Genomic DNA, 24,616 nt, shown 5'->3' on the forward strand with positions numbered 1-24,616 from the left:
AACTTTTGGAACCAGCCTCAAGTGACCACTGGAAGAACTGCAGTTTTTGGAACTTTCAACACAGATCTTTCTGCTCTGGAGGTTTGTGCTGCGTCTCTCTCTAACATACATTTACAAAGCTGCACAAAAGTCTGTCATGACTCTTGTTTATTCAGATCCTCATATTTTTGTGTTGCTTTGCTTCCATATTCAGAACTTCTTCAACATGCTGAAATTTCTTTATTATTTATTAAACAAATTAATTATTGAATTGCGTGATAAATATATTATATTATTATTATATTATTAATACTAATATTTATTTTCTTTCACATCTAATGTACAATGTCATTCATTTACGTGTTTAGTTACTTATGTATTAATTTTACTTACTTATTTGTGCTGTTTCTCCACATGTGTGGATTTTCTTTGAGAGACTGAAATTATAGATACAAACGGTGTGTAACTGTGTGTAACTGTGTGCTCATTTAAATGAGCATAACGGCAGGAAAAGGGAATAATCGCGGGTTATAGGAACTTCCCATTCCTTGCAGAAATATTGCATTTTGGAGTCACGTATTCACACTCCAGCCCAGCAGGTGGCGGTAATACAATAAAATGTTGAATGTCAACCGCCTAAAAAAAGAACTCGAGCCAATATTGACAGGTCGTTGCCTGCAGCACTGATGTGAGCGCTGTAAAGGTGTCGGGACATTAGCAGAAAGAACACCGACGTGTCTTTAACAGAAACTCGCCTCCGCTCCTTTAAACAAAATGCTGAACATGTGTCCGATAACAAGCCTTTTATTTTGAATGCTCTGACCGGACGTTGTGTTTTTTACTACCGGAAGCCTTTTCGTGTTTAGGCCACACTGGATGCAAAAGGCACGAATTTTGGGTGCAGAAACGTTAGCTTCTGTTAGTTTCATGAATGTGAGAATAAAAATAGAAACGGAACCGTGGAACTAAACACACATGGATCCCAACCGTATAATCCAGGCTCTGAAGGGAACCATCGACCCCAACCTGAGGATAGCGGCAGAAAATGAACTCAATCAGGTGGGTGAGCTAAATAGTTTTTGGTTTGCTTGTTTTCTTTTTTCGTTCGAGCCGAGGAGGGCTGCTGGTGTTTGTGGAGGATGGCGGACCGTGTTTTGGGGCTTGCGCTCGGCTTTACCTGGTTAACGTTCAGATGCATATATTAGGCCTAAGATCAGCATTTAGTCTAACCGGTACCCCGACAGTCACTGCGGCAGCTGCCCTGGAGAACAATAGCAGGCAGTTCTGACAGCCATCACGAGCTGACGGTCAGCAGCGGGGCTTCCCAAACTTTCTCATGTCAGCACTGGAGTTCAGGACTTCCTCCAGTCCTCTGTTGTTGCTCCTGCCTTCAATGGCCGAATAATAAAAAGGATCGCAATATTTGGCGATTGAGAGCTTTGCTGAGTTACCCAGAATGATGCAGAAACCCACTAATGTTTATGCTGTGTTATTTTAACGCTGGCTGCATCATGACTGAAACTTGAATTGGTAAATCTTAAATGGGTTTGAGCTGTGGGCATTCACACTGTGTAATAACTCCTTATTTAATTACACATGCATTGTGTGATTATATAAGCTTTACATCGAAGCTCTAAACCCCCCGTTTATCAACTATCACCTGCTGGGCAATCCTCGTTTTTTTAAAGGAAAAGAAATCATCGTCCTCTTTTTCTTTCTCCATCTCTGAGATCGCACATTACTTTGTGTTGTTTTTCTTTCTCGGAAACGGATCTATTGCACTGTTAGTTTGCAAAGCTATACAGAAAAGGTTGGTGTGTTTGTTGAAGTTTCATTTTAATTTGTCTGCAATTTCAAAAGAAATAACTGTGATAAGTCTTCGATGTCACAACTTTGACATCTTCCTGGATGAATTCATGGCAGGCATAAGATGTACTTCAGGATGCAGAAGACTGAGTAAGACAAAAAGTATTTAACTCCAAATCTTGGAAAGGGGGAGCTGGCCGGAGAGGAGGTGGAGAACAACAGAAGGTTTGATGTGGGATTGGAAAGTTTACAAAGGCCAGAATACATTCACTGACCAACAGCTGAGAATTGCAATCCTCTAGAAAACATCTGTCTAGGATCCAATATTCTCTTGCGAGTGGACCATGAATGGACTTTGACAGAAGTACAAATGGTAATAAAATAATAATAATAATCAATCTCGCACTGTTCAAGACAGAAATGTTAGATGGCGCCAAATTATAAAAACAGTTAGACTGTATATACTGTGATGAAGTGACGCGACAATAAGTACTGATGGCCTGCAGTGTCTGTGGGGTGCTGCAGCTGCATGAGTGGGCCAATAAAAGAGAATCACACCACTAATGCACATAGACCTGCACAGCACAGTCTTTGCATGCGCAGGCTGCAGTCAGCAAAACAGGTAGAATTTTCATATCAGTGTTATTTTCACTCATTCACTCACACTTTCCTCTTTATCCTTTGTCTTTGCAGTTTAAGTGCCTTTACCGGTCACACAGTTACACACTGGTGAATGCTTCAGAGGCCATTTTTAAGAGCTGCAGCTTTGGCATCTTACATTTCATTTCCAAAAACTTTGGGTTTAAAAATGTTTTAATATTGTTTTGAATACATACGAAATTTTGAAGCTGTCCATCTGTCTGTGTTTCAGTCCTACAAGATCATTAATTTCGCCCCTACCCTGCTTCAGATCATTGTGTCGGAGCAGGTAGAGTTTCCTGTTCGCCAAGCAGGTAAGATGCTAACTGGTTTTGGTCACTCTGTTTCCATCATTATTTAGTAGTTAGAAAAATAGCACTGACCTGCTGAGAGAGACTGTTGTATGAGTATGTCTAAAACTAGCTGCCATGGCCTCCCATTTGGGAAGCACTTCACTAGTAAGTATTTGGAGTAGCAGAAGTGTGTCGGAGTGTGTCGGGGTTTTACACCAAACTTGAAAGGTTAAAGATTTGGATCTGCACGTGTGGTTTCTCAGCCTTAAGAAAATATTAGATATCAACAGGCCCTGTGTGTTGGCCCTGCGACAGACTGGCGACCTGTCCAGGGTGTACCTCCGCCTCTTGCCCTATGACAGCTGGGATAGGCTCCAGCGCCCCCCGCGACCCTGAAAAGGATAAGCGGAAGTGAATGGATGGATGGATGGATCAACAGACCAGTGTTTTAAATGGAGTCTTTGTGATTTGTAGAAGCACATAAATAAATGAACAGTGTGAAACTACATTAGCTATATGACCTGTGTGATGATGGTCTGATTGTCTCGGTGTGTGTAGCTGCAATCTACCTGAAGAACATGGTGAGTCAGTACTGGCAGGACAGGGAACCATCTGTCGGGGAGGTTGTCTTTCCCTTCAACATCCATGAGAACGACCGGCAGCAGATCAGAGATCAGATCTTGGAGGGTATCATCCGCTGTCCAGAGTCCATACGGTACATGCACATGTGCATACACCTGCTCACTCAGGACAGCTTTTCCCCTTCTCTTAGATCTTAACCTATTTCAACCATTAAAAGCCCTTTGAATAGTGCCCACGACATGATAGTGACGCCACATATTGTTTTCTTTTTTCTGTAGTGCCCAGTTGACCATGTGTTTGCGAGCCATCATCAAGCATGACTTCCCCGGCCGCTGGACTGCCATTGTGGACAAGATCAATATGTACCTGCAGTCTCCAAACAGCGGCAGCTGGTATGGAACCCTGCTGGCTCTCTACCAGCTGGTCAAAACATACGAGTAAGTAACCTGTTCATGTTCAGCCCACCCACCAATCACGTGTGGAGAGCAGAACGGGTTATTATTATTTTTTATTACATCTGAAATCCTTTATTTGAAAAGATAGTGAAATTGAGGTCAGGGCCCCTTTTTAAGAGTGATATGTGTGCAAAAGAAAAATTGAGTCTTAGGCCAGCGGCCCCCATCCTTTTTTGAGCCACGGACCAGTTTAATGTCAGGCAATGTTTTCACGCTGCGGCCTTTAAGGTGTCGCGGATAAATACGACAAAATAAAATCCTACGACCGAGACAAAAACTGGTATTTTGTAAATATAATAATAAAGATGAATTCACTGTGTAACTTTATTAGCAGCGTCCTCCTGAAATGCTGAAATCCTGAAACAACATGGAGAGTAACATCCTCCTCTCTGCCCCTTAATGCTCCCTGGTCACTATGGTAACATGTAACTATTTCTTTCAAAATAAGACACATGACTACAACACAGGAAAAGACCCAGGGAAGCTGAGTTAACGATAAAAACCCCGAAAACCATAAATTTCACACCAGAGCCTCAAGTCTCGCGGCCCGGTACCGAACGACTCACAGACCAGTACCGGACCGTGGCCCGGGGGTTGGGGACCACATGACTTTTTTAAAGTTCATCTGGCATGAAGCTGAAGTTTTATAAGAATCAGCAGTTTTAATCTGACGGCCATGAAGGATCTGAATATGGACTGTAGGCTGGATACTTTTTGGTGACCTCATAAATATTGATGTAGAAAAAGATTTCTGAAATTTGTCGAAAGCAGACTGTGGATTTTCAGGCTTGTCATCTGCGTATTTGCCTGTAACACATGTTACATTAAAAATCCAAGTTACAGGAGCAGTGATCATATCAGCACTGAGGCGAAGGAGGGACAGTTTACTGTAGACCATCGTGTGGTTTATCGAGGTAAACGCAAATTAGTTTTTACAGTTCTGAATATTTGGTGGAGAACATATAAAACTGTGTTGTTAGACAACGAGTATATAAAGCAAATTCCCAGCGTGAAAGCATTCCAAACTGATTCCCGAAGGAAGTGATGTAGGTACGTTTTGAAGGCTTTCCAGAACTCGGATGCTTTTCCTGGATGTTTGCAAGAGATAACCAATAGAAATATGATTTCTGTTGTCTAATTTTGATGATGAAATTTGGGATTAATCTGTGTTTTTCCTCTCCCCAACATACAGGCTGTGTCTTTAGCATTGAGATCTCTGGAAATGACTAATGCAAACCAAGGCTTGTTCTGTTTTAAAAACACTTTCAGAACATTGAAACTTTAAATGTCACAGTGGGGCTAGTCATTTTTGTCCTTATCTGTAGCAAAGCTAGCAACCAACTAAATCGCTTCATTTGAGGTGCATTATAAATCTAGTGGAAGCCCGGCTTATGAAGACCCCATTTAATGAAGAATTCATGTTACGAAGGCCTGTGGTACGGCAAAATGCCCGCGTAATGAAGTAGATAAAACAGAAAATATTAAAAAATTAAATAAAATTCCATAATGTTATGTACATGTATACGTACATATGTATGCATGCATACGCATGCTTTCTTCAACCTCCTCCTTCGTCTTCAGCCAGCATCGCCTCACTCAAAAGGCGATGGAAAAAGGTGCTTTGCCTTAAGAAAAATTGATTCACGAAAGACCCTCTGGAACGAATTAATTTCGTAAGTCGGGGTTCCACTGTATTAATTATTTTACAATTAGTAAAAATGTGCAGCTAGTTACAGTTTACATCTTTGTGCCAGAAAATATAACATTACAGTATGGAAGCCCGTTTCTGCCACTAAAAAAAAGGATCCATAACTCGAAATTTCGAGTTATTAACTGTGACGTCTTTTCCTTGTCACCCGGAAGCTGAAGCCCTCAGGCACAAATGCTACAGCTAAGCTGTATTACATCCAGTCATGAATGCACAGATTGCTGAGTGTTTTCAGCCTGGCTTCAAAAATGATGAAATCCTTGTGTTATTGGCTGAATCACATGGTGTTACTATCAGCAGACGTACTTGCAAAAGCGCCAGTTTTGAGTGCGCGTTGCTCTGCGCCATATGCTTCCGGGTAACAAGAAAGTGACCTCATTCACGTAGATTACTGATTGGCAGAGCTAACTCGAAATTTTTAGTTATTAACTCGAAATTTGGAGAAATATAAGTCGAAATTTCGAGTTATGGATATTTGTCTTTTTTTTGTTTGGGTGTTTTTTTTAGTGGCGCGCTTCCATATTACAGTGTAATGTCATTTAAAGAAATTCTCTCAGACCAGCAAGGCATTATAGAGACAGAAGCAGATAAGGCACTCTCTGCTTCAGTCTAACAGCTGAAGGAGAATGACGTCTACAACCTGAAGCACGTTCTGATTTGAACTGAGATCATTTAGTAAGTATCACGCATGTGTGTGCTTCAGGTACAGGAAAGCAGATGAGAGGGAGCCGTTGCTTGCAGCCATGCAGATCTTCCTGCCCAGGATTCAACAACTCATCAGCCAGCTTCTGGTTGATGCCACAATCTTTTCAGTCCTCATTCAGAAACAGATCCTGAAGATCTTCCATGCTCTTGTACAGGTGTGTGCACGTGTGTGAGCTTTTTTTCAGATGTTTTCATGTGCTAAAAAGCCAGACACTGAAACTTTGAAATGTCTCATGTCAAAACATGTAGTTGTAGTTGTTGACACATGTAGCTCTAAATTGATATGTTTCCTTCAGTTGTCTTATGCTGAGCTTACAGAATGTGACTGTGGCCAGACTGAATGCTAAGAGGGTGAGAGGGACTACAGTCCTGCACCTTTTTATTCCTAATTACACACTTTTCAATGTGCCCTAAACTCCACTACACTGGTACAAACAGCAGCAGTTGCTGTTTATTCAGATTAACTGTCGTCGTCCGCTGATGTGACTTATGTATTAAGGAAAGGCTCAGAGATGCTTTCAGAAAGTAGACAGGTGGTCGTAATGGAAAGGAGTAAGAACGTACTTCTTCTTTCTTGCAGTATTCGCTGCCTCTCCAGCTGATCAACAACACAGTGATGACTCAGTGGATGGAAATACTCCGAGCCATAATGGACCGAGACATCCCAGCTGTAAGATCCCGAATCATATAGACACAATGTGATTTAACAAATCCAACAGTATGTGACGTCTTGATGCATTCTCAATCATCTAGATAAGGAAATCCCAAAAAGTTGACTCTGTTCATCTGCACGTAGCGTTTTCAGTGGTCACTCGTCCAAGTGACGTCTTCAGTCTCTGACTGCAGGTTTCCCCAATCTTATAAACAGTACATTTGCATAATGACTGAAACCAGGACCACTAGTGAACAATAGGCTGTGAGGTCAGTTTATGAGCTGACCTCACAGTTTCTTGATCATTTTCACATTACGGATCATTAATATGCAAATTTCCAGATGAACAGAATCAACTTTTACATGGTAAATCCTTTTAAGGTTTGGGATTTTATTTTCAAAACTTGTGTATTGCACTTTAATTCTAGTCACAGAATGATCATTAAAGTACTAGCATGCTTATTCTATGCGCTTTCAGCCCTTTATCTGCCTCGCATTACCAATCAGCCCAGCATGGATGCTTGTGGACTGTGGGAGAGTCACACAGACACAGAGAAACCAGCAAACGCTGAACATTTGTTTTAATAAAAAAAAGTCTATAATGAACTTTTTTTTAATTAAGTCCAAACAAACCACATTCATTTGGTTTCATATTACACAATCTTACAATTACACACGTGAGCCTGAACTGTTAGAAGCTTACTTCTGCTGAGACATTCAGTTATTGTGAGAGCTGAGTGGCACAAAACGGCATCATCAGTGCAGAAACGTTTTTCCACTGACACAAGTGCTCCACAGTGTAGTTAAAAACCCCGTAAATAAAGGTTTCTATAGTATTTCTAGACGCACGGATTAAAATTCTAATGAATGTGTTCTTCACGAGGACCTAGTGCTGACCATACAGTGTGTTTGTTAGGAGACACTGGAGGTGGATGAGGATGACCGTCCTGAGCTGGCGTGGTGGAAGTGTAAAAAGTGGGCGTTGCGCATCATCACGCGACTGTTTGAACGGTGAGTCCAGAAATGCTGTTAAATCATTACCGAGCAGATTTGGGTTTGGCAGAAAGACCTTTTCAGCATTCCTGTATTTCTGATGTGAATCACAGATATGGAAGCCCAGGAAACGTGACAAAAGAGTACTACGAGTTTGCAGATTTTTTCCTGAAGACATATGCAGTGGGGATCCAGCAGGTAAATATGTGTCACTGAGTCTGTTTGAGTTATAGGGAATGTCCGGTAAATAACACTCTGACTTTGATCTTTAATGTAGATTCTGTAGTTGATACGTATCTTTGTGGTATTTGTGCGTTACAGTCAGTAAACATGCACTCTTATTGTTTTACGTGCTAATTGGCTTTGTTCCTCAGCATGACAGCAACAGGTTAACTCAAGAGCTCTTCAATATCTACTTGAAAATGCTATTTTATATTAGGTGCATTCCAAATTCAAGGTTATGTGATATTCATAAGGCGTTTATGCTGTGCCTAAAGGCAGACAAAAGAACATCTCCTAGATTAAAGGATGGTCGTAACAACCGGAGAGTCCAACGCTAACAACATGACTGGGAGCTGAGAAACTTTTATTAGTGAAGAATTCTGTGCAAGTAAAGACTCTACAGACTCTACCTGAAATGTCTGAAGGATATTTTCGGAGGGAAAAGTGAAGAACCGCTCTGGACTTGCTTGAACTTCAGAGGGAGCTGGAGACTTGGATGACTGCCCAAGAGAGACGGGAAAATATGAGAATCCCTGGTATTACAAAACAGAACCTTGAACCTTGAACAGGCGGAAGATAACTTCCTTGCCATGGTGTTTTTGGAAAACATTAAGAGAGAGGTTGGAAATTCCTGAGATAACGAGTTTGAAAATAGAGCACATGAAAGTTTGGCTTCACAGCCCGACTGAGCCACGAGCGCCCAGCCCCGGACGCCGAGAACCACCAATGCGCCGGCGGCTGAGAGCATCAGCCACCAGCAGGGAGTGTGGTGGGGGGTCCCCACAGATGGGGGGTCCTGAGATGTTCCCAGAGGGGCAGTCTGCCCCCAGAGCCAGGAGATGTTGCCCTCTGCTCTGGGGTGGAGACAAGCAGACCACCCCCGGTCCTGCAGCAGCAGGGAGCATCCCAGACGCCAACTCCTCCCCTCAGCCCCCCACCCCCCAACAGAGAACGGGGGTATTTTACACTGACCAAGCCAGATGAGTCTGCCTGTTGCTGTCTTTACCAAGTCATGCTGGTGATGCTGCCGGCTCTGCATTGCTGGGACAGGCTGAAACGTTTGTCCGCAGTTGCTCTGCTTCGACATCTGCAGTGTTGTTGTTTTCAGATGAACAGAATCAACTTTTGGGGATTTGCTTACCTGGAGTATTGAGCAAACATCAAGACTAACAGTTTGTTGCAACTAATCCTATGAGCGACGGTGGTTATTCATCCTGTGCGGTGTGTTATCCATCCAGGTCTTGCTGAAGGTGGTGGACCAGTACCGACAGAAGCAGTATGTTACTCCTCAGGTCCTACAGCAGTGCCTCAACTACCTCAACCAGGGTCTGTCACACTCACTGACCTGGAAACAGATGAAGCCGCACATGCAGGTAGGACATGCATGAAGGAATATGATCTTTGCCTGTTCCTGATCGGACCAGACCCTCTTATTCAGTTTAGAGCGATCTGAATTTAGTTTCACCAAATACTTAAAGGTACTATTCCACCAAAAATGTCAGGAACTTTAGAGAGGAGTCCTTCGGACTCAGTTCAAAGTTGACTTTATTAAAGAGTAACGAATGGATGCTGACTGAAAGTTGTTCTGTCTGTGATTTCATCATTTAATCATTCACATAGTTACAAATTTCTGCCCTACTTTTTCCACTCTGGTCATTTTTATTGTCTATTTATTTTAATAAAGCCAGTCTTATTTCTCCCTCTTGAATCATCTTTAATCTCATTAATATTATGAAGATTTTGTTTCATGTAGACCATATGCCAGGAGGTCATCTTTCCTCTTATGTGCTACAAAGACGAGGACGAGAAACTATGGCAAGAGGATCCATATGAGTATATCCGTATGAAGTTCAGTAAGTGTTCAAGTATCCTGGTATTAGGGTTGTAATGATACTAGAGTTTTAGTCTTGAATTACTTGTGCACACTCTGGAGTCTCTGCTTAGTGTTGCTGTGGTTCCCCTACTGCTCTGCACAGGAACAGGGGGTCCCCATGTGTCTGTAATCTGCAGATTGCAAAGGCAACAACAGCATATCTGAGTTTGGAGTTTGCCTACCAAAGAAACCCAAAACCCTAAAAGTGAAATTGAGAGAAAGTCATTTTTGGCCATTGCTATAACATTGAGTGGTGAAGGTGAGTGCATGTCATGTCTGGGAATATGTTATTTTTGAGAGTATCCATCTTTGTATCTAGACCTCTATGATGACCATGCTCTCCCAGTCACTGCTGCCCAGAGCCTGCTGTGTAAAGCTGCACGCAAGAGGAAAGAGGTGAGCGGGGGGGGGGCATGATAGCGCACATCCACAGGAACCAGAGTGCTTGTACACAGTATGTGGCAACTAGCCCTTTGCCCAGGGATATTGATATTATATTATAGTTTATTCCACCACATGAAAAAAGGGCTCTTTCTCTTTTCCTGCCAGTGTATTTTATTTTTATTACCACAAGCCACAAGCTTTAGTTTCTGCACACAGATCTTGTAAATGTAATCTGCAGGATGTCCTGTATTCATTTTACAGGTCCTGCCTCAAATGATGGAGTTCTGCCATCGTATCCTGATGGAGCCCTCTGCTGATCCTTGCAGGACGGATGGAGCGCTGCACTGCATCGGAGCTCTGGCTGAGCTCTTACTAAAGGTACACAGAGACACGCACAGGAACTCTAACGAGCACTTTTATCAAGTAATCAGCTTCAAGATTCGCTGCATTTCTGCATGTCTGGTCCTACAGAAGCGGCTGTACAGGGAGCAAATGGAGCTGATGCTTCAGAACTACGTCTTCCCCTTGCTTAACTCTCCTTTGGGTTACCTGCGTGCCAGGGTGAGTGAACCTTCCTCCCTCCTTGGTAGAGCAGTGTAAGAGTGTCATGATGGCTAATAATGTGTCACCACTGAATGAATAATGTGGGTGCAGTTTAATCCTGTATGTATAATTTTCACCCTGTGTTTATTTCATAAAACTAAAAAAAACCCATATTATGTCCAGTTAAGGTATTTGAGTTCTATATTAAATTGAACTGCGTGTACAAACTCATCATTTAGGTTTAGGACCTAAACTGGAATAATTCCAGTTTATTTGAATCATGTATTCCAGTGGCTATTGAAACTAATGAAAAGTATGCAATAACCAGTGGTAGGGCATATATTCATTAAATGAAACTTAAAGATGACCTTTTTTTGAGGAATTATTTACATTATTTACAAGCTGCACTAGAAGCTGATGTGGACTAGTGCTGTACTGCTTTCACAAATTTGACCAAGGTGGAAATTGTATGGATGCTGTACAAACTTGGGATACTCTCCTTTGTTAGTCCTGCTGGGTGTTGCACTCCTTCAGTCCGCTGCGTTTCCATGACGAGCTGGTGCTGAGGAATGCTGTGGAGTTGGTCAAACAGGATCTGATAGATGACAAAGAGATGCCTGTCAAGGTGGAGGCTGCCATCGCTCTGCAGACGCTGGTCAGCAACCAGGAACAAGGTCTGTGGAGGACAGCTGATTCACTCCTGTGTGTTAAAGCTGACATTTGTACAATGCACCTTACCAGCTTGACTGAAATCAGAATCAGTCCCATCACAGGGTTGTGAAAATGAATGTTTTGAGGGAGGTATTAGCAGGAAGTTATAATAACTTTGAAAAGTAACGTGATATTGGCTTCGATTTTTCAGATTTTTTTTTCTTGTAAATTTCTCTCGTTTTTCAAGTTTGGTTTTATTTTCTTTCCCATCACAGGCCCAAGCTTCTATTTAAAAATAATGTGTGTGTAAGAAAGGAGACATGGGTATTCCTTTAAGTAGGGATTAGAGACTGGTTGTCATTGTAGTAGTAGAAGCACTTATGAATATTGGTAGAACATAAACACTGATAAGTGCAAATATGATCATCTCCCATACACAGATTTAGTCTCATTTTCTCACTCAATCTTTTCTCATTATAAAGCCAAGCTGTACATCAGGCCTTACATTCGGCAAGTCATGCAGGAGCTTCTGCATGTGGTCAGAGAAACGGAGAACGATGACCTGACCAACGTCATTCAGAAAATGATCTGCGAGTACAACCAGGAAGTGGCCGTCATCGCTGTAGACATGACACAGAACCTGGTAGGACGACAACACACACTTATTTTGTAGCTTAATCAGGTATTAAGGAAGCATGCAGCATCCAGGTGTGTGTGCGTGTGTGTGTGTGTGTGAGTGTGTGTGTGTGTGAGTGTGAGTGTGTGTGAGTGTGAGATTGTGGGTTTGTTTTTCTTCTCCTGAGTAAGACACAGATGAAGCTACTTTTAGGTTAAGTTAGTTTTATTTTAAGTTTAGCTGTGATCTGGGGTAAAACTCGTGAAAAACATCAGGGCAAGGTAAGAGTTAAGATTAATGTGGATGTCCACAAAATGAATCAAGGTCAGTGAAGTGATGGGAAACACCACTGTGTGTGTTCGGCAGGCAGAGATCTTCACAAGAGTTCTACAGAGTGAGGAGTACGAGGAGAACGAAGATAAGACTGTCATGGCTCTTGGTATCCTCAGTACAATTGACACCATCCTCACCGTAATGGAAGACCACAAAGAGGTCTGAGGCGCACACAGCAAGAAGTATTTGAATTTGGGACAGTGGTGAATGTAATATTTGACGCATTATTTCTTTTCATCTCTCAGATCACACAGCAGCTAGAGGGGATCTGTTTGCAGGTGATTGGCCTGGTCTTGCAGAAACCCATCATAGGTATGGCAGGTGTGTGTGCACGGGCAGTCCAAAGAGTGTGTTTTGTTTTGTTTTTTGGCGGGGGGCGGGGCCTCCCTTTTCAAATTCTGTCGTCCTGCACATTTTCACACTTTTCCCTCGTCCTAGATATTGCAAGTGTTCCAAATTTTGTTAATGAATTAATTTTGTTATTTCAAGTAAATACATTCCTTGCTATGTATCCTGATGGAGCCACAGTGATCTCTAGATTATTTTTCCATGTCTACTCAAAGGGAAGCAGTCTCATACACTGGTGTCACGTTTTATCTCCTGCATTTAATGGAAATATGTGTAGAGATTGCATGTTCATGCTGAGTGGTCTGTAAACAGCACCGAGATGACTCTGTTTCCTGTTAGTGGTGTTGGATTGTCTTTCTCTTGTATCTCAACGATGTGGCAGAATATCATTGTCATTCTTTAACCACTGCAGAATTCTATGAGGAGATCCTGTCACTGGCGTTTGGCCTTACCTGTCAGACCATCTCCCCCCAGATGTGGCAGCTGTTAGGCGTCCTGTATGAGGTCTTCCAGCATGACTGCTTTGATTACTTCACAGGTATGTCCTAAACCCAGTTTCATCTCCACTAACTCTTGACTGTATGTGGTATTTTCCTCCTAGATACGTGCAGAAGTTGTATTTGTGTTGTTTTGTCCATAAATTTTCAAATTATATAAAATACGTCTGCTTAAGTTCCTTCTAAACGTGTTATTTAACCTAATTAACCGTCTGCAGCTGCCCAGAAATTCAGTTTACTGTCCAACAGGAAATAGAGGAAATTATCCCCCCTGAGAGGCAGAAACAAGCACATATTTCACACGTTTAAAATATTAATCATAAAACAGTTTTTTGTTATCACAATAGCTGTGAAACCACAAATTGGTAACAACAAAAAAAGTGACATGTAGCCACATTAAGACAGTGACACATCAGCCTATTACCATATTTATTAAAGAAATACACATTTGTGTTTTGTAAGTTTGACTGCTGTGTTGGAGTTTTTACACGTCTGTGAAAACCCCAGACAGCTGCAGATGATTCAAAGGATTTTTGTGTGAATACACAGAGGTTGTGTCACATAGTTCCAAGAATATGAAACATAAATGACTATTAACTTAATAATAATAAAACTCTTGATTCATGTTGGGTAAAGCTTATATGAAAACACTGTTGGAGTTCAAAGTATGAATTGTGTTTATGTCACAGATATGATGCCGCTTTTGCACAACTACGTTACTGTGGACACGGACATGCTTCTGTCCAGTCCGAAGCACTTAGAGGTCATCTACAGCATGTGCAAAAAGGTCTGGCTCCAGATGTGTTGAACTGTGGTTCACAGAAATATCATCAGGAACAAACATGCAGCTTTTTTCCAATGTTGTTGCTGCATTGTGACCAGTAAGCCTTTTTGTTTAAGGTATTGTCCATGGATTCGGGCGAGGATGCAGAGTGTCATGCAGCCAAACTGTTGGAGGTTATCATCCTGCAGTGCAAAGGCAGAGGCATTGACCAGGTCAGGTGCAGCTCTGTACCTTTATTTTCCACTTATCACACAGCCAGCACCGTTTCCTTTATTTCTAACGTCCTGCAGCCAGAACACTGAAGTGTCGCTAAGTGTTTCTCTCTGTCGGTGTAATTATGCCCAAAGCTGGGAAGCCAGAGTCATGCCAGTTTGTTCACCTGCATGTTTCAAGCACACTGTGCTTCAAACCACATGTTGCTGACATTCTGAGGAAACAGTGCAATGTTTTCTGCTCTTTTGTTTCTACAGTGCATCCCTCTTTTCGTGGAGGCAGTGCTTGAGCGTTTGATGCGGGGGGTGAAATCCAGTGAGCTGAGGACAATGTGTCTCCAGGTTGCCATTGCTGCTCTCTACTACAATCCAGCCCTGCTCATCCATACAATGGACAACATGCACTTTCCACACAACCCGCAGCCCATAACCACACACTTCATCAACCAGTGGATGAATGACACTGAATTCTTCTTGGGGTAAGGCAGCAAAGAGAGTCGTTTGATGCTAACTACTGAGTTAGGGTAGAGAAATTCTGGATCAATGTTCTCTTGTGATTTTAAAAATTTCATGTTGTGAAGTTTTTGAGTGAAGCTGTGATTGCTATGAAGGGAGGGACAGTTTAATTCAGTTTTATTGCTTTATATATTTATTTATATTGTGATGTAAAGATCCTGCAGCAATAACAAGAAAGTCCAGACGGTTTGACGAGTTGGAGAAAGAAGTCGTTTTCCTGTGGCTCTATATCAGGAAGATTTATGTTTTCATTTTAAACACAAATTAAATAAATTCGACAGCTAATCAGCGAGAAATGTTGATCACTGAACCATAGAGACACCGTGTCATAGATTTAGAACTGTTTGGATCTGTTTTTCTGAGCTTTGAGCAAAGCCAGCCTGTTTTCCACCTACTTCCAGTCTAGCATCACTGTAACTCCAGCTCTGTAATGGGCACCCACATACCAACAGGTGTTCTTTCATTAATTCTTTTAATTAACAGATGACAGTTTAATTTGTGTGAACACTCAGAAACTGCCTTGTTCTGATTCACTCTACAGACTCCATGACCGTAAGATGTGCATCATCGGACTGAGTGTGCTAATCGAGCTTCCTAGCCGGCCAGCAGTGCTGGATGCAGTGGCTGCCCAGATTGTCCCCTCCATTCTCCTCCTTTTCCTGGGCCTCAAGCACATTAATGCCTCCCGCCTAATCAACAAACCAGAGCTGCTTGCCCGTGCAGGGGCTCAAGACGAAGACCAGAATGGTGAGAATAGAGCAGAAAGCAGGAGGTTGGCACCAACAACAGAAGAAAGAGTCAGTCAAATTAGCCACTGAACTCACCAGCGCTGAGTGTAAATTAGCTGCACTATGTTTCTCACTCTCTGCTCTACTTTGCTTCGGTTAAAAATAAAGGAATTGGGTCCTTAAACCTTCTCTACCTCTGGTGGGTCACACTCATAAATGTATTTGCTGTTATTGTTGTGATTGAGGCGTCATTCTTTTACTCGGACATGTAAATATTTTGATTCGAGTGTATTAGTTTTCTCTTAACTGGGTTGTCAAAAAAATTGATGCTAAAAATTAATATTGAATTCAGATACTCATTTGCAACAATATCGATATCAACTGTGCCGTCTTTGCCCCTCCAGCTGCACACAGCTGCACACAGCTGCACACAGCAGTCAGACAAACAGCTCCTCCCCTCACTAACAGCTGAAGTAGTTTTTCAAGAGGTCAGTAAAGCTCACGGTTCAACAACAACAAAGGAAACGGTTATCATGAATGTTAACTTGACCGTTACATTTTAACATTTAATGTATTTAAAATGTGTTTCTTATTTAGTTGTAGCCAGCTGTGTGGTCAGTTTTAAAATGCAGGCAGTGACTGCATGTGTTCAGTGAGCGTTCTGAATAACCTGGGGTATTATTTAAATATTTAAATGTTAGGTATTTTGCTGTTTGGCCTTTGTTTTTATTAGTAAGTTCTAAAATATTGAAATCATTTGTCAAATGAAAACCAGCACAGCTGTTAACGGAAGCTGAGCGGGAGGTCGAGGCACGGTGTGCCGGGAGTGCGGTGTTCCCCCTGGCTCTAGTGGGCCGTGACCTCCCGGTCAGCTTCGAGCTGGTGGGTAACAGACGTCTCCGAAAACGTCGGAGCACTTTTGCAAATATGTGATGTCTTGATAAACTGAGCAGATATCTGAAGTTTACACAGCTACATTCACGGCTGAAAATATGTTAAAAGCTTATTTTGTGACCCAGAAAGAGAAACATTAAAACTAAGAAGCTGCTGCCACTTTTGGAAACTGGAATTGGCTGGGCCACGCTATGAATTCTGGGATAGGTTGGGCCACAAAGGATAGCAACTTGGCCTTCAAATGTGACCTGCAAAGGATGTGACCTATTTTACGAGATCTTGCAAGAGTAACTCGACATGATCTTCATGTGTTTTTTTTCTCCACTGTCCCTTGCAGGGCTCCATATTTAACCACTTCAAAGCTAAAGATCCAATGTTACCAAAAAATAAAAAATAATCCTGATTGTGTGGAAATACATAAAAGACTGAGCTGACTATAACTGTCAGCTTCTTTAGAGATTTCAGCAGCAACTAGTACAATGTCTCATTAGACTGCACTGTGCTACCAGGTTTCCTACCGGCCTAGCTTGTAATTTTGTAATAGCTACAGACTAAAGGTTACATTACACCCTTACAAAAAGATGCTGTGGTATTCTTTCACATAGGAAAACTCTTGGGAAGATCCTGTTCACAAAGTTGCTTTGGTGTCAGAACCATAAGCAGTTGGTCTGTTGACCACGACCCACCTATAGTGACTCCCCTCTTCTGGGCCAGCACTAGTTTGTGAGCCAGTCCCCAAATCAAACTGTACGCTGAAAATAATCTCTCTTTAAATCCTGGTACCTCACTCTAAATGGCTGTGTTTGTTTACGGCAGAGGAGATTCCTAGTGATGAAGATGAGGTGAATGAGAATTGTAACACCATGCAGCAGCAGTCCAGCATGCCAGCAGGCCAAGGAGGCGATGATGATGACGACGATGAAGATGACTATTGGGATGACGATGGTTTTGAGGGAACGCCTCTGGAGGAGTACAGCACGCCTCTGGACTACGACAATGGAGAGGACGAGTATCAGTTCTTCACGTCTGCCCTGCTCAGTAGGTCATCATTCACGTGTTAGAGAGAACCTTACTGTTTGTTTCCGGGACACTGGGAGCAGATCTTCGGGTCCTTTAGGAAGCAGCATGGTGCTTCATGGACCGGGCTCATTCAGGTGCAACCAAGATCTAGGAAGTTTCGAGAAAGGGTCAACAGCGTGGCCCCTTCTTCAAACCATCTGTGTGTAGTTTTTGTGCTGCTGTTAGAGAATATTGTTGACTTGGAGGTGGGTGATGCTTCTTAGTTGTCTCACTTTCACTCCCCTACTCGTCCACGCCCTGCTTGCAGTGACTGTGGTGCACTACAGTTTGAGGCCCACTGCCTCTCCTTTTATACCATTTTATTCTTTACTTAAATATTTATTTGTTCACTCACTGTGACAAATACAAGACATTATCGTAACCTTCAGAAACCAGCCTATTGCAACTGCATGTTTACATTCTTGCTCTGATTGGATTCGTTGAAGTTGAAACTTTTTAATATCACATACAAAAACATTGCAGTGGGATCAGTTCATTGCTCTGCTGTATTTATGCTGTTATTTTTCCACATAGTTTGGTAACGAAACAGGATAAACACAGATGGGACCGTCCTTGACAAAAATGTGATTCTCAGTAACTTTTTTGTAAAGCAGTATAACCCATTTATAGCAGCATATAACGCCTGCAAAAAGATAGATTGCATGTCTCCCTGGAAGCCCTAAAGATTAGTTGGAAAACTTATCAGAGGGCAGTTAAGGCTGATAAACACTCCTACTTTTCTCAACTTATTTCGGCCAACTCTCATAACCCTCGTGTTTTATACAATACTATAAATTCTGTACTTAACTTGGAGGGTTATGACCTGTTGCCGTCCTCTGAGGCTATGTGCAATAAGTTTATTACCTTGTGGACAAGATTGCTAGCCTGAGGCCTCTGATCCCACCTATTGTTGAGCCGGCCATGTATGCTCCTTGCTCAAGCCTATTCTCTGCTTTTGCACCGATTTCTCTGCGTGATTTAGAGGAGTTGGTGCTACATGCTAAGCCCTGTGGCTCCCCGAACGATGTTGTTACTCCCCGCTTTCTCCAAAAAGTATTTCCCATCATTGGATCTTATATCCTGAAAATTATCAATACTAGTCTGTTAACCGGTCAAGTTCCTAGTGGGTTTAAACATGCAGTCATACACCCCTTACTTAAGAAACCTGGCCTTGATAGTTCTATTATGTCAAATTTTAAACCTCCAAGCTTCCCCTTTTAAGCAAGATCTTGGAGAGGATTGTACATACCCAGCTGTTGGATTATTTGAATGACTCGCAACTGTCTTCCAATCTGGTTTTAAGCCCTTTCACAGCACAGAGACAACTCTTGTTAAAGTTATGAATGACATTCTTGTTGCTACTGATCCTGGTAAATATGCTGTGCTTGTGTTATTGGACATGACAGCTGCATTTGACACAGTGGACCACGACCTGCTGATCTCCTGCTTACACCACTGTGTGGGAATTTCTGATTTGGCATTGACATGGATAAAATCATATCTTTCCGAAAGTAGTTTTTGTGTCAAGCTGGGGCTGGCCGCTTCCTCTGTGGCCCCTCTGCTTTGGGGTGTGCCCCAGGGACCTATCCTTGGGCCATTACTTTTCTCGCTGTATTTACTCCCCCTTGGTGCGATTTTTCGTAAACACGGAGTGTCATTTCATTTGTATGCCGATGACTGTCAGCTTTACTTACCTTTTAGTCATTTGGATACCTCCCCATGTCAATCACTGCTTGACTGTCTTAGCGATATTAAATTATGGATGGCAAATAATTTTTTGAATTTTAATGGTCGCCCACATCGCTCTACTGATACCCCAGATGTTGATTTTGGTGATTTGACCTCTCATCTGAAAAGTTCAGTCACTAATCTTGGTGTTAAACTTGATTCTGCGCTTACTTTTGAAGGTCATGTAAATGGGGTGGTGAAATCAGATTTTATCACCTCAGACGCCTGTCGAAGGTTAAGCCTTTCCTTTCCAAACCCAATTTGGAAACTCTTATTCGTGCTTTTATCAGCTCACGTCTGGACTATTGTAATTCCCTTTTAAAAGGGGTCGGGTCGGGCACCTTGTCACGGCTGCAGTTAGTGCAAAATGCAGCGGCGCGATTTTTAACCGGTAGTAGGAAATTCGATCACATCACTCCGGTTCTGGCTTCCTTGCATCGGCTTCCCATTCAATTTAGGGTTCGTTTTAAAGTCCTTTTATTGGTTTTTACATCTTTAAATGGTCTGGCTCCTGTCTACTTATCTGACTTGCTGAAGCCGCATGTTCCTCCTCGCTCGCTCCGTTCAGCTGAGCAGCTGCTGCTGTCGGTCGCTAAGTCGCGGCTGAAATGCAGAGGAGACCGAGCGTTTTCAATTGCGGCTCCGATGCTCTGGAATAACCTTCCCCTCCAAATTAGACAAGCGTCATCAGTGCAGGTCTTTAAGTCCAGATTGAAAACCTATTTTTATTCCCTGGCTTTTAACTCTGTAGGAAACTGACACCTTCTTATTTATTTTATTGTACGTAATGATTTGATGGTATTTTTAATTTGGTTGTTGTTTTGATCTGTGTTGTTCAGCACTTTGGTCTGCCTGGTGTGTTCTTAAAGTGCTATACAAATAAAACGATGATGATGCATGAAACCACCGTGACACTAGAGCTGTGCTGTGTGTTTGTCTGTGTCTGTAGGGGTCCAGAGTACTGATCCAGCATGGTACCATTGTTTGACGGCTGCGCTCAGCGATGACCAGAAAAAACAGCTTCAGGAGATCTACAGCATCTCACAGCAGAGGAGGAGCACTGCAACTAAGGGCCAATGGTGAGAGACGACATGAGGAGAGAAGTTAGAAAGACAGGAAGAAACATGCTGAAAAAATTGTAATTGACTCGGTGCATGCGTTACCGCATCCAGGGGTCCGGTTCAGCTGTTCAGCTGTTCTGGCCGTTTGCTTAAGCCCACGGTCCTGGACTACAGGGAGTGCAGAATTATTAGGCAAATGAGTATTTTGTCCACATCATCCTCTTCATGCATGTTGTCTTACTCCAAGCTGTATAGGCTCGAAAGCCTACTACCAATTAAGCATATTAGGTGATGTGCATCTCTGTAATGAGAAGGGGTGTGGTCTAATGACATCAACACCCTATATCAGGTGTGCATAATTATTAGGCAACATCCTTTCCTTTGGCAAAATGGGTCAAAAGAAGGACTTGACAGGCTCAGAAAAGTCAAAAATAGTGAGATATCTTGCAGAGGGATGCAGCAGTCTCAAAATTGCAAAGCTTCTGAAGCGTGATCATCGAACAATCAAGCGTTTCATTCAAAATAGTCAACAGGGTCGCAAGAAGCGTGTGGAAAAACCAAGGCGCAAAATAACTGCCCATGAACTGAGAGAAGTCAAGCGTGCAGCTGCCAAGATGCCACTTGCCACCAGTTTGGCCATATTTCAGAGCTGCAACATCACTAGAGTGCCCAAAAGCACAAGGTGTGCAATACTCAGAGACATGGCCAAGGTAAGAAAGGCTGAAAGACGACCACCACTGAACAAGACACACAAGCTGAAACGTCAAGACTGGGCCAAGAAATATCTCAAGACTGGTTTTTCTAAGGTTTTATGGACTGATGAAATGAGAGTGAGTCTTGATGGGCCAGATGGATGGGCCCGTGGCTGGATTGGTAAAGGGCAGAGAGCTCCAGTCCCACTCAGACGCCAGCAAGGTGGAGGTGGAGTACTGGTTTGGGCTGGTATCATCAAAGATGAGCTTGTGGGGCCTTTTCGGGTTGAGGATGGAGTCAAGCTCAACTCCCAGTCCTACTGCCAGTTTCTGGAAGACACCTTCTTCAAGCAGTGGTACAGGAAGAAGTCTGCATCCTTCAAGAAAAACATGATTTTCATGCAGGACAATGCTCCATCACACGCGTCCAAGTACTCCACAGCGTGGCTGCAAGAAAGGGTATAAAAGAAGAAAAACTAATGACATGGCCTCCTTGTTCACCTGATCTGAACCCCATTGAGAACCTGTGGTCCATCATCAAATGTGAGATTTACAAGGAGGGAAAACAGTACACCTCTGAACAGTGTCTGGGAGGCTGTGGTTGCTGCTGCACGCAATGTTGATGGTGAACAGATCAAAACACTGACAGAATCCATGGATGGCAGGCTTTTGAGTGTCCTTGCAAAGAAAGGTGGCTATATTGGTCGCTGATTTGTTTTTGTTTTGTTTTTGAATGTCAGAAATGTATATTTGTGAATGTGGAGATGTTATATTGGTTTCACTGGTAAAAATAAATCATTGAAATGGGTATATATTTGTTTTTTGTTAAGTTGCCTAATAATTATGCACAGTAATAGTCACCTGCACACACAGATATCCCCCTAAAATAGCTCAAACTAAAAACAAACTAAAAACTACTTCCAAAAACATTCAGCTTTGATATTAATGAGTTTTTTGGGTTCATTGAGAACATGGTTGTTGTTCAATAATAACATTATTCCTCAAAAATACAACTTGCCTAATAATTCTGCACTCCCTGTAGTAAGAGACCCTACTGGGTGTTTGCAGAGGGGCGGACCACTAGGGGGCTCCATTCACACCCAGTGAGAAGGGAAGGAGAGGGCTAATGTGTTTGCCGCCTTGTGAGTTCAGTTGTGTGAAGCCGAGATTCAGCGTGTTAGTTCAAAATGTGTTAGCACCAGTCACAATTGCAGTGTTGGCGGCCATGGTCTTTCCACACTCGCCACAGCTGGGGATTGAAACTAGGTCACTCTAGAGCCCTGAGCTTTTCCACACACAGCATCAGGACACGGCACTGACAGTGGGCTATTTTAGCAATCTCTTATCAAAAGCCTCCAACGAATTTAACAAGCAAAAACAGTAGAAAATAAGTCATTCAGTTTACAAATCTTGTGGGTTTTGTCGTAGCAGAGGGAGAAGGATGCAGTTTTAAACGCGTCGCTCAATCCTGAGCCGAGTTTCATCTTGTGTTTTCAGAGCACTGAAGAAACAGATGGGCTGCAGAATCAGGAGAGGGGTCAAAGAAGAGAAACGCTGCTCTGAGCTGAAGTGTACTTCAGTTCAATCTGAACGATGTCAGTCTACATCCAACCATATCTGAACAGATCCCACCAGAACCAGAGTTTCAGTAGACCTGGATGGAGTAGCAGGGGCTGGTTTCAAATCACAATAACTGCTGATTTGCTGCACTGCTTCAGACCCCCACTGGAATAATGCTTTCACTGGGACAGGTCCACCGCCTGTGAGTGTGTGACGGTGTCTCTGTGTGTACTTGAGGAAAAGATCTGCATTATAAATATAAATGTTCTTGACCAGCACAATTCACAAAATATTTTGTACAGTGCAGTGCTTTAATTTGTAACTAAGTCAGTTGTGTTTTGTGTTTGTCTCTCAGCGAAAGTGTAAAAAAGAAAACAATAAAACTGCGTCGGAGTGTTTTTGTATGTACTCTAAGAGCCTCTTTCTTCTCTGGGCAAGAAGAGTCCCTTTCTGTCTGCCTGCGTTGTACATAGACTGTGAATGGAAACGAGATCAGAGGTCTTGTAGATCGACTGTAATGTTACATATGTAATGTAAAGTGGGAGAGGAGGAGCTTTTAGTCATGTTGGATTTGTTTTTGTGAGGTTTTTTGAAACTGATTTAAGAAAACCATGGATGTTCACGCAGTAGCATCGGAGTTTTTTCTTTACTATCGTTACTCTTTACCGTTACTAAACCAACATTTCTGGTGTGTTGTTAAATAACCTGCTGAAATAGTGCAGTTAGTCCAGCTATAAAGAATTTAGTCTTTGGAATTGCTCAGTTTTTATTTATTTATTTATCTTTTTTTGTGGATTACTCAAAAAAAATAATAAAATTTCAGTTAAGTTAAAGAACTAAACTAATAACACAAAAACACTTTTGACATCAGTAAGAACCACAACCGAATTCATGCTTTCTGTAGCTGCATAAGAGTCGTCAGTGACAAGCAGGGTTTAGGGAACATCAACAAAACGATACTTTTGGGATGTTTCGATTCATTTTTCATTCTGCTTTTGCTTCAGTGCTTTTGTTCTACAAATTCTCATAAGTTGTAGAAGTCCTGCTCCTTTGGGGGGGACTACACATTGTGCTTCTGTTATGATCTTTACAGAATACTTGCCACAATGAGTCGTCCTGAATTTACTCAATTTGTGCTTTTGCAAATGGATCAACACAATAGTCTTTTGCATTGATTGTAAAAATCACCACAGCAGTTTGCTCTGGGTGCTTTATATTGGAAAATACAGACTATACAATATTACCCCTCTACCAATGCCAAGCAAGCATTTGACAATGCTGGGAAGAAACTCCTCTCTTTAAAGAGACTTCATCCAAGTGACGAACACTACAAACGCTACGTCCACATGAACAGAGTCAACTTTTGGGGAATAGTAGGACTTCTTTGTGCATTTTTGAGGGAGTAAGCTTTTAAGAGATACACAGAGGAAGTAAATACTGAAGTTAACAATTGAAAGCACCACTCAGGTGCATCCCAGCTGGTACTGTAAGGGTTTGCTCACTGTTTTCAATAAAGATCTGAAAAGTTTCAATGTTTGCATTAGTTTAGTCAGATTGAGTTTGTTTCTACTTTGTGAAGATGGACCACATTTTTAGTTATAAATTCAGAAATTCCAAATTGTTCACATCTTTCTTCCAACGTGGGTATGCGCTGAAGAAATACCTCTGAGACAATGCTGTATGTGCAACACTTTTAGGAGATGGTGCCATTGTATCGCTGTACTGAAGAGGTTTCAATGACAGTGAAGCCTAAGTGAAGATGATGCTTTATCTTCAGCTTAGCAGTTGTACAGAAGTCCAAAGAACTGAAATTTTTAAGATTAAAAATCTTAATTGTGATAATGTCCTAAACAAGTAAATGTAACAAAAGCACAGGCTCTGAATTTTACTCAAAGTAAGTAAGTTTGCTCTTTGCTCCTTGAAGGACGGTTTTACTACCAGCTGTTTTTATGCAAGGGTAACTCAGCCTTGTGCTATATTAATATTATAATAAAATAATATTAGTACATAAGAATGCAAATTGAAATTCTAATTCTAATGAATGTACTCAGCTTGAATCTATTATGTAGGACACAAGCAGTAAAGCAGAATTTGAAAAAAATA

At 42.0% G+C, this 24,616-nt stretch overlaps 1 protein-coding gene across 3 annotated transcripts; it reads left to right on the forward strand.

Annotated features, from left to right (window-relative positions):
- Positions 1 to 637: 637 nt before the first annotated feature.
- On the forward strand, positions 638 to 24,028 carry ipo8 (importin 8). Of its 3 annotated transcripts, none has more exons than XM_085252484.1 (25): positions 638 to 1,038; positions 2,657 to 2,738; positions 3,276 to 3,432; positions 3,578 to 3,736; positions 6,166 to 6,322; positions 6,748 to 6,837; positions 7,736 to 7,830; positions 7,926 to 8,010; positions 9,273 to 9,407; positions 9,788 to 9,887; positions 10,227 to 10,303; positions 10,553 to 10,669; positions 10,763 to 10,852; positions 11,343 to 11,508; positions 11,968 to 12,128; positions 12,468 to 12,593; positions 12,680 to 12,755; positions 13,195 to 13,320; positions 13,969 to 14,066; positions 14,180 to 14,275; positions 14,534 to 14,754; positions 15,333 to 15,538; positions 17,230 to 17,451; positions 20,150 to 20,279; positions 22,451 to 24,028. In XM_085252484.1, coding segments are annotated over exons 1-25 (3,057 nt in total). In that variant the 5' UTR covers positions 638 to 954; the 3' UTR covers positions 22,452 to 24,028. The 3 variants fall into 3 exon arrangements, with proteins under 3 accessions (XP_085108610.1, XP_085108611.1, XP_085108609.1); XM_085252485.1 differs by having other exon boundaries at positions 12,680 to 12,746; XM_085252483.1 differs by lacking the exon at positions 22,451 to 24,028 and having other exon boundaries at positions 20,150 to 20,283.
- The last annotated feature ends 588 nt before the right edge of the window (positions 24,029 to 24,616 follow it).

Source organism: Mchenga conophoros, linkage group LG17 (assembly GCF_057382185.1).
Source record: "Mchenga conophoros isolate Kocher_MC1m ecotype Shallow Benthic linkage group LG17, M_conophoros_male_GT1.1, whole genome shotgun sequence".
NCBI classification, from domain to species: domain Eukaryota; kingdom Metazoa; phylum Chordata; class Actinopteri; order Cichliformes; family Cichlidae; genus Mchenga; species Mchenga conophoros.

What these genes read in the sequence shown, in the direction of transcription:
- ipo8 (XM_085252483.1), top strand. Translation starts at nt 955, where the DNA reads ATGGATCCCAACCGTATAATCCAGGCTCTGAAGGGAACCATCGACCCC. An exon ending in GTTTCCTGTTCGCCAAGCAG is followed by an intron (nt 2,739 to 3,275) that starts GTAAGATGCTAA and finishes CGGTGTGTGTAG; the next exon opens with CTGCAATCTACCTGAAGAAC. An exon ending in ATCACGCGACTGTTTGAACG is followed by an intron (nt 7,831 to 7,925) that starts GTGAGTCCAGAA and finishes TGTGAATCACAG; the next exon opens with ATATGGAAGCCCAGGAAACG.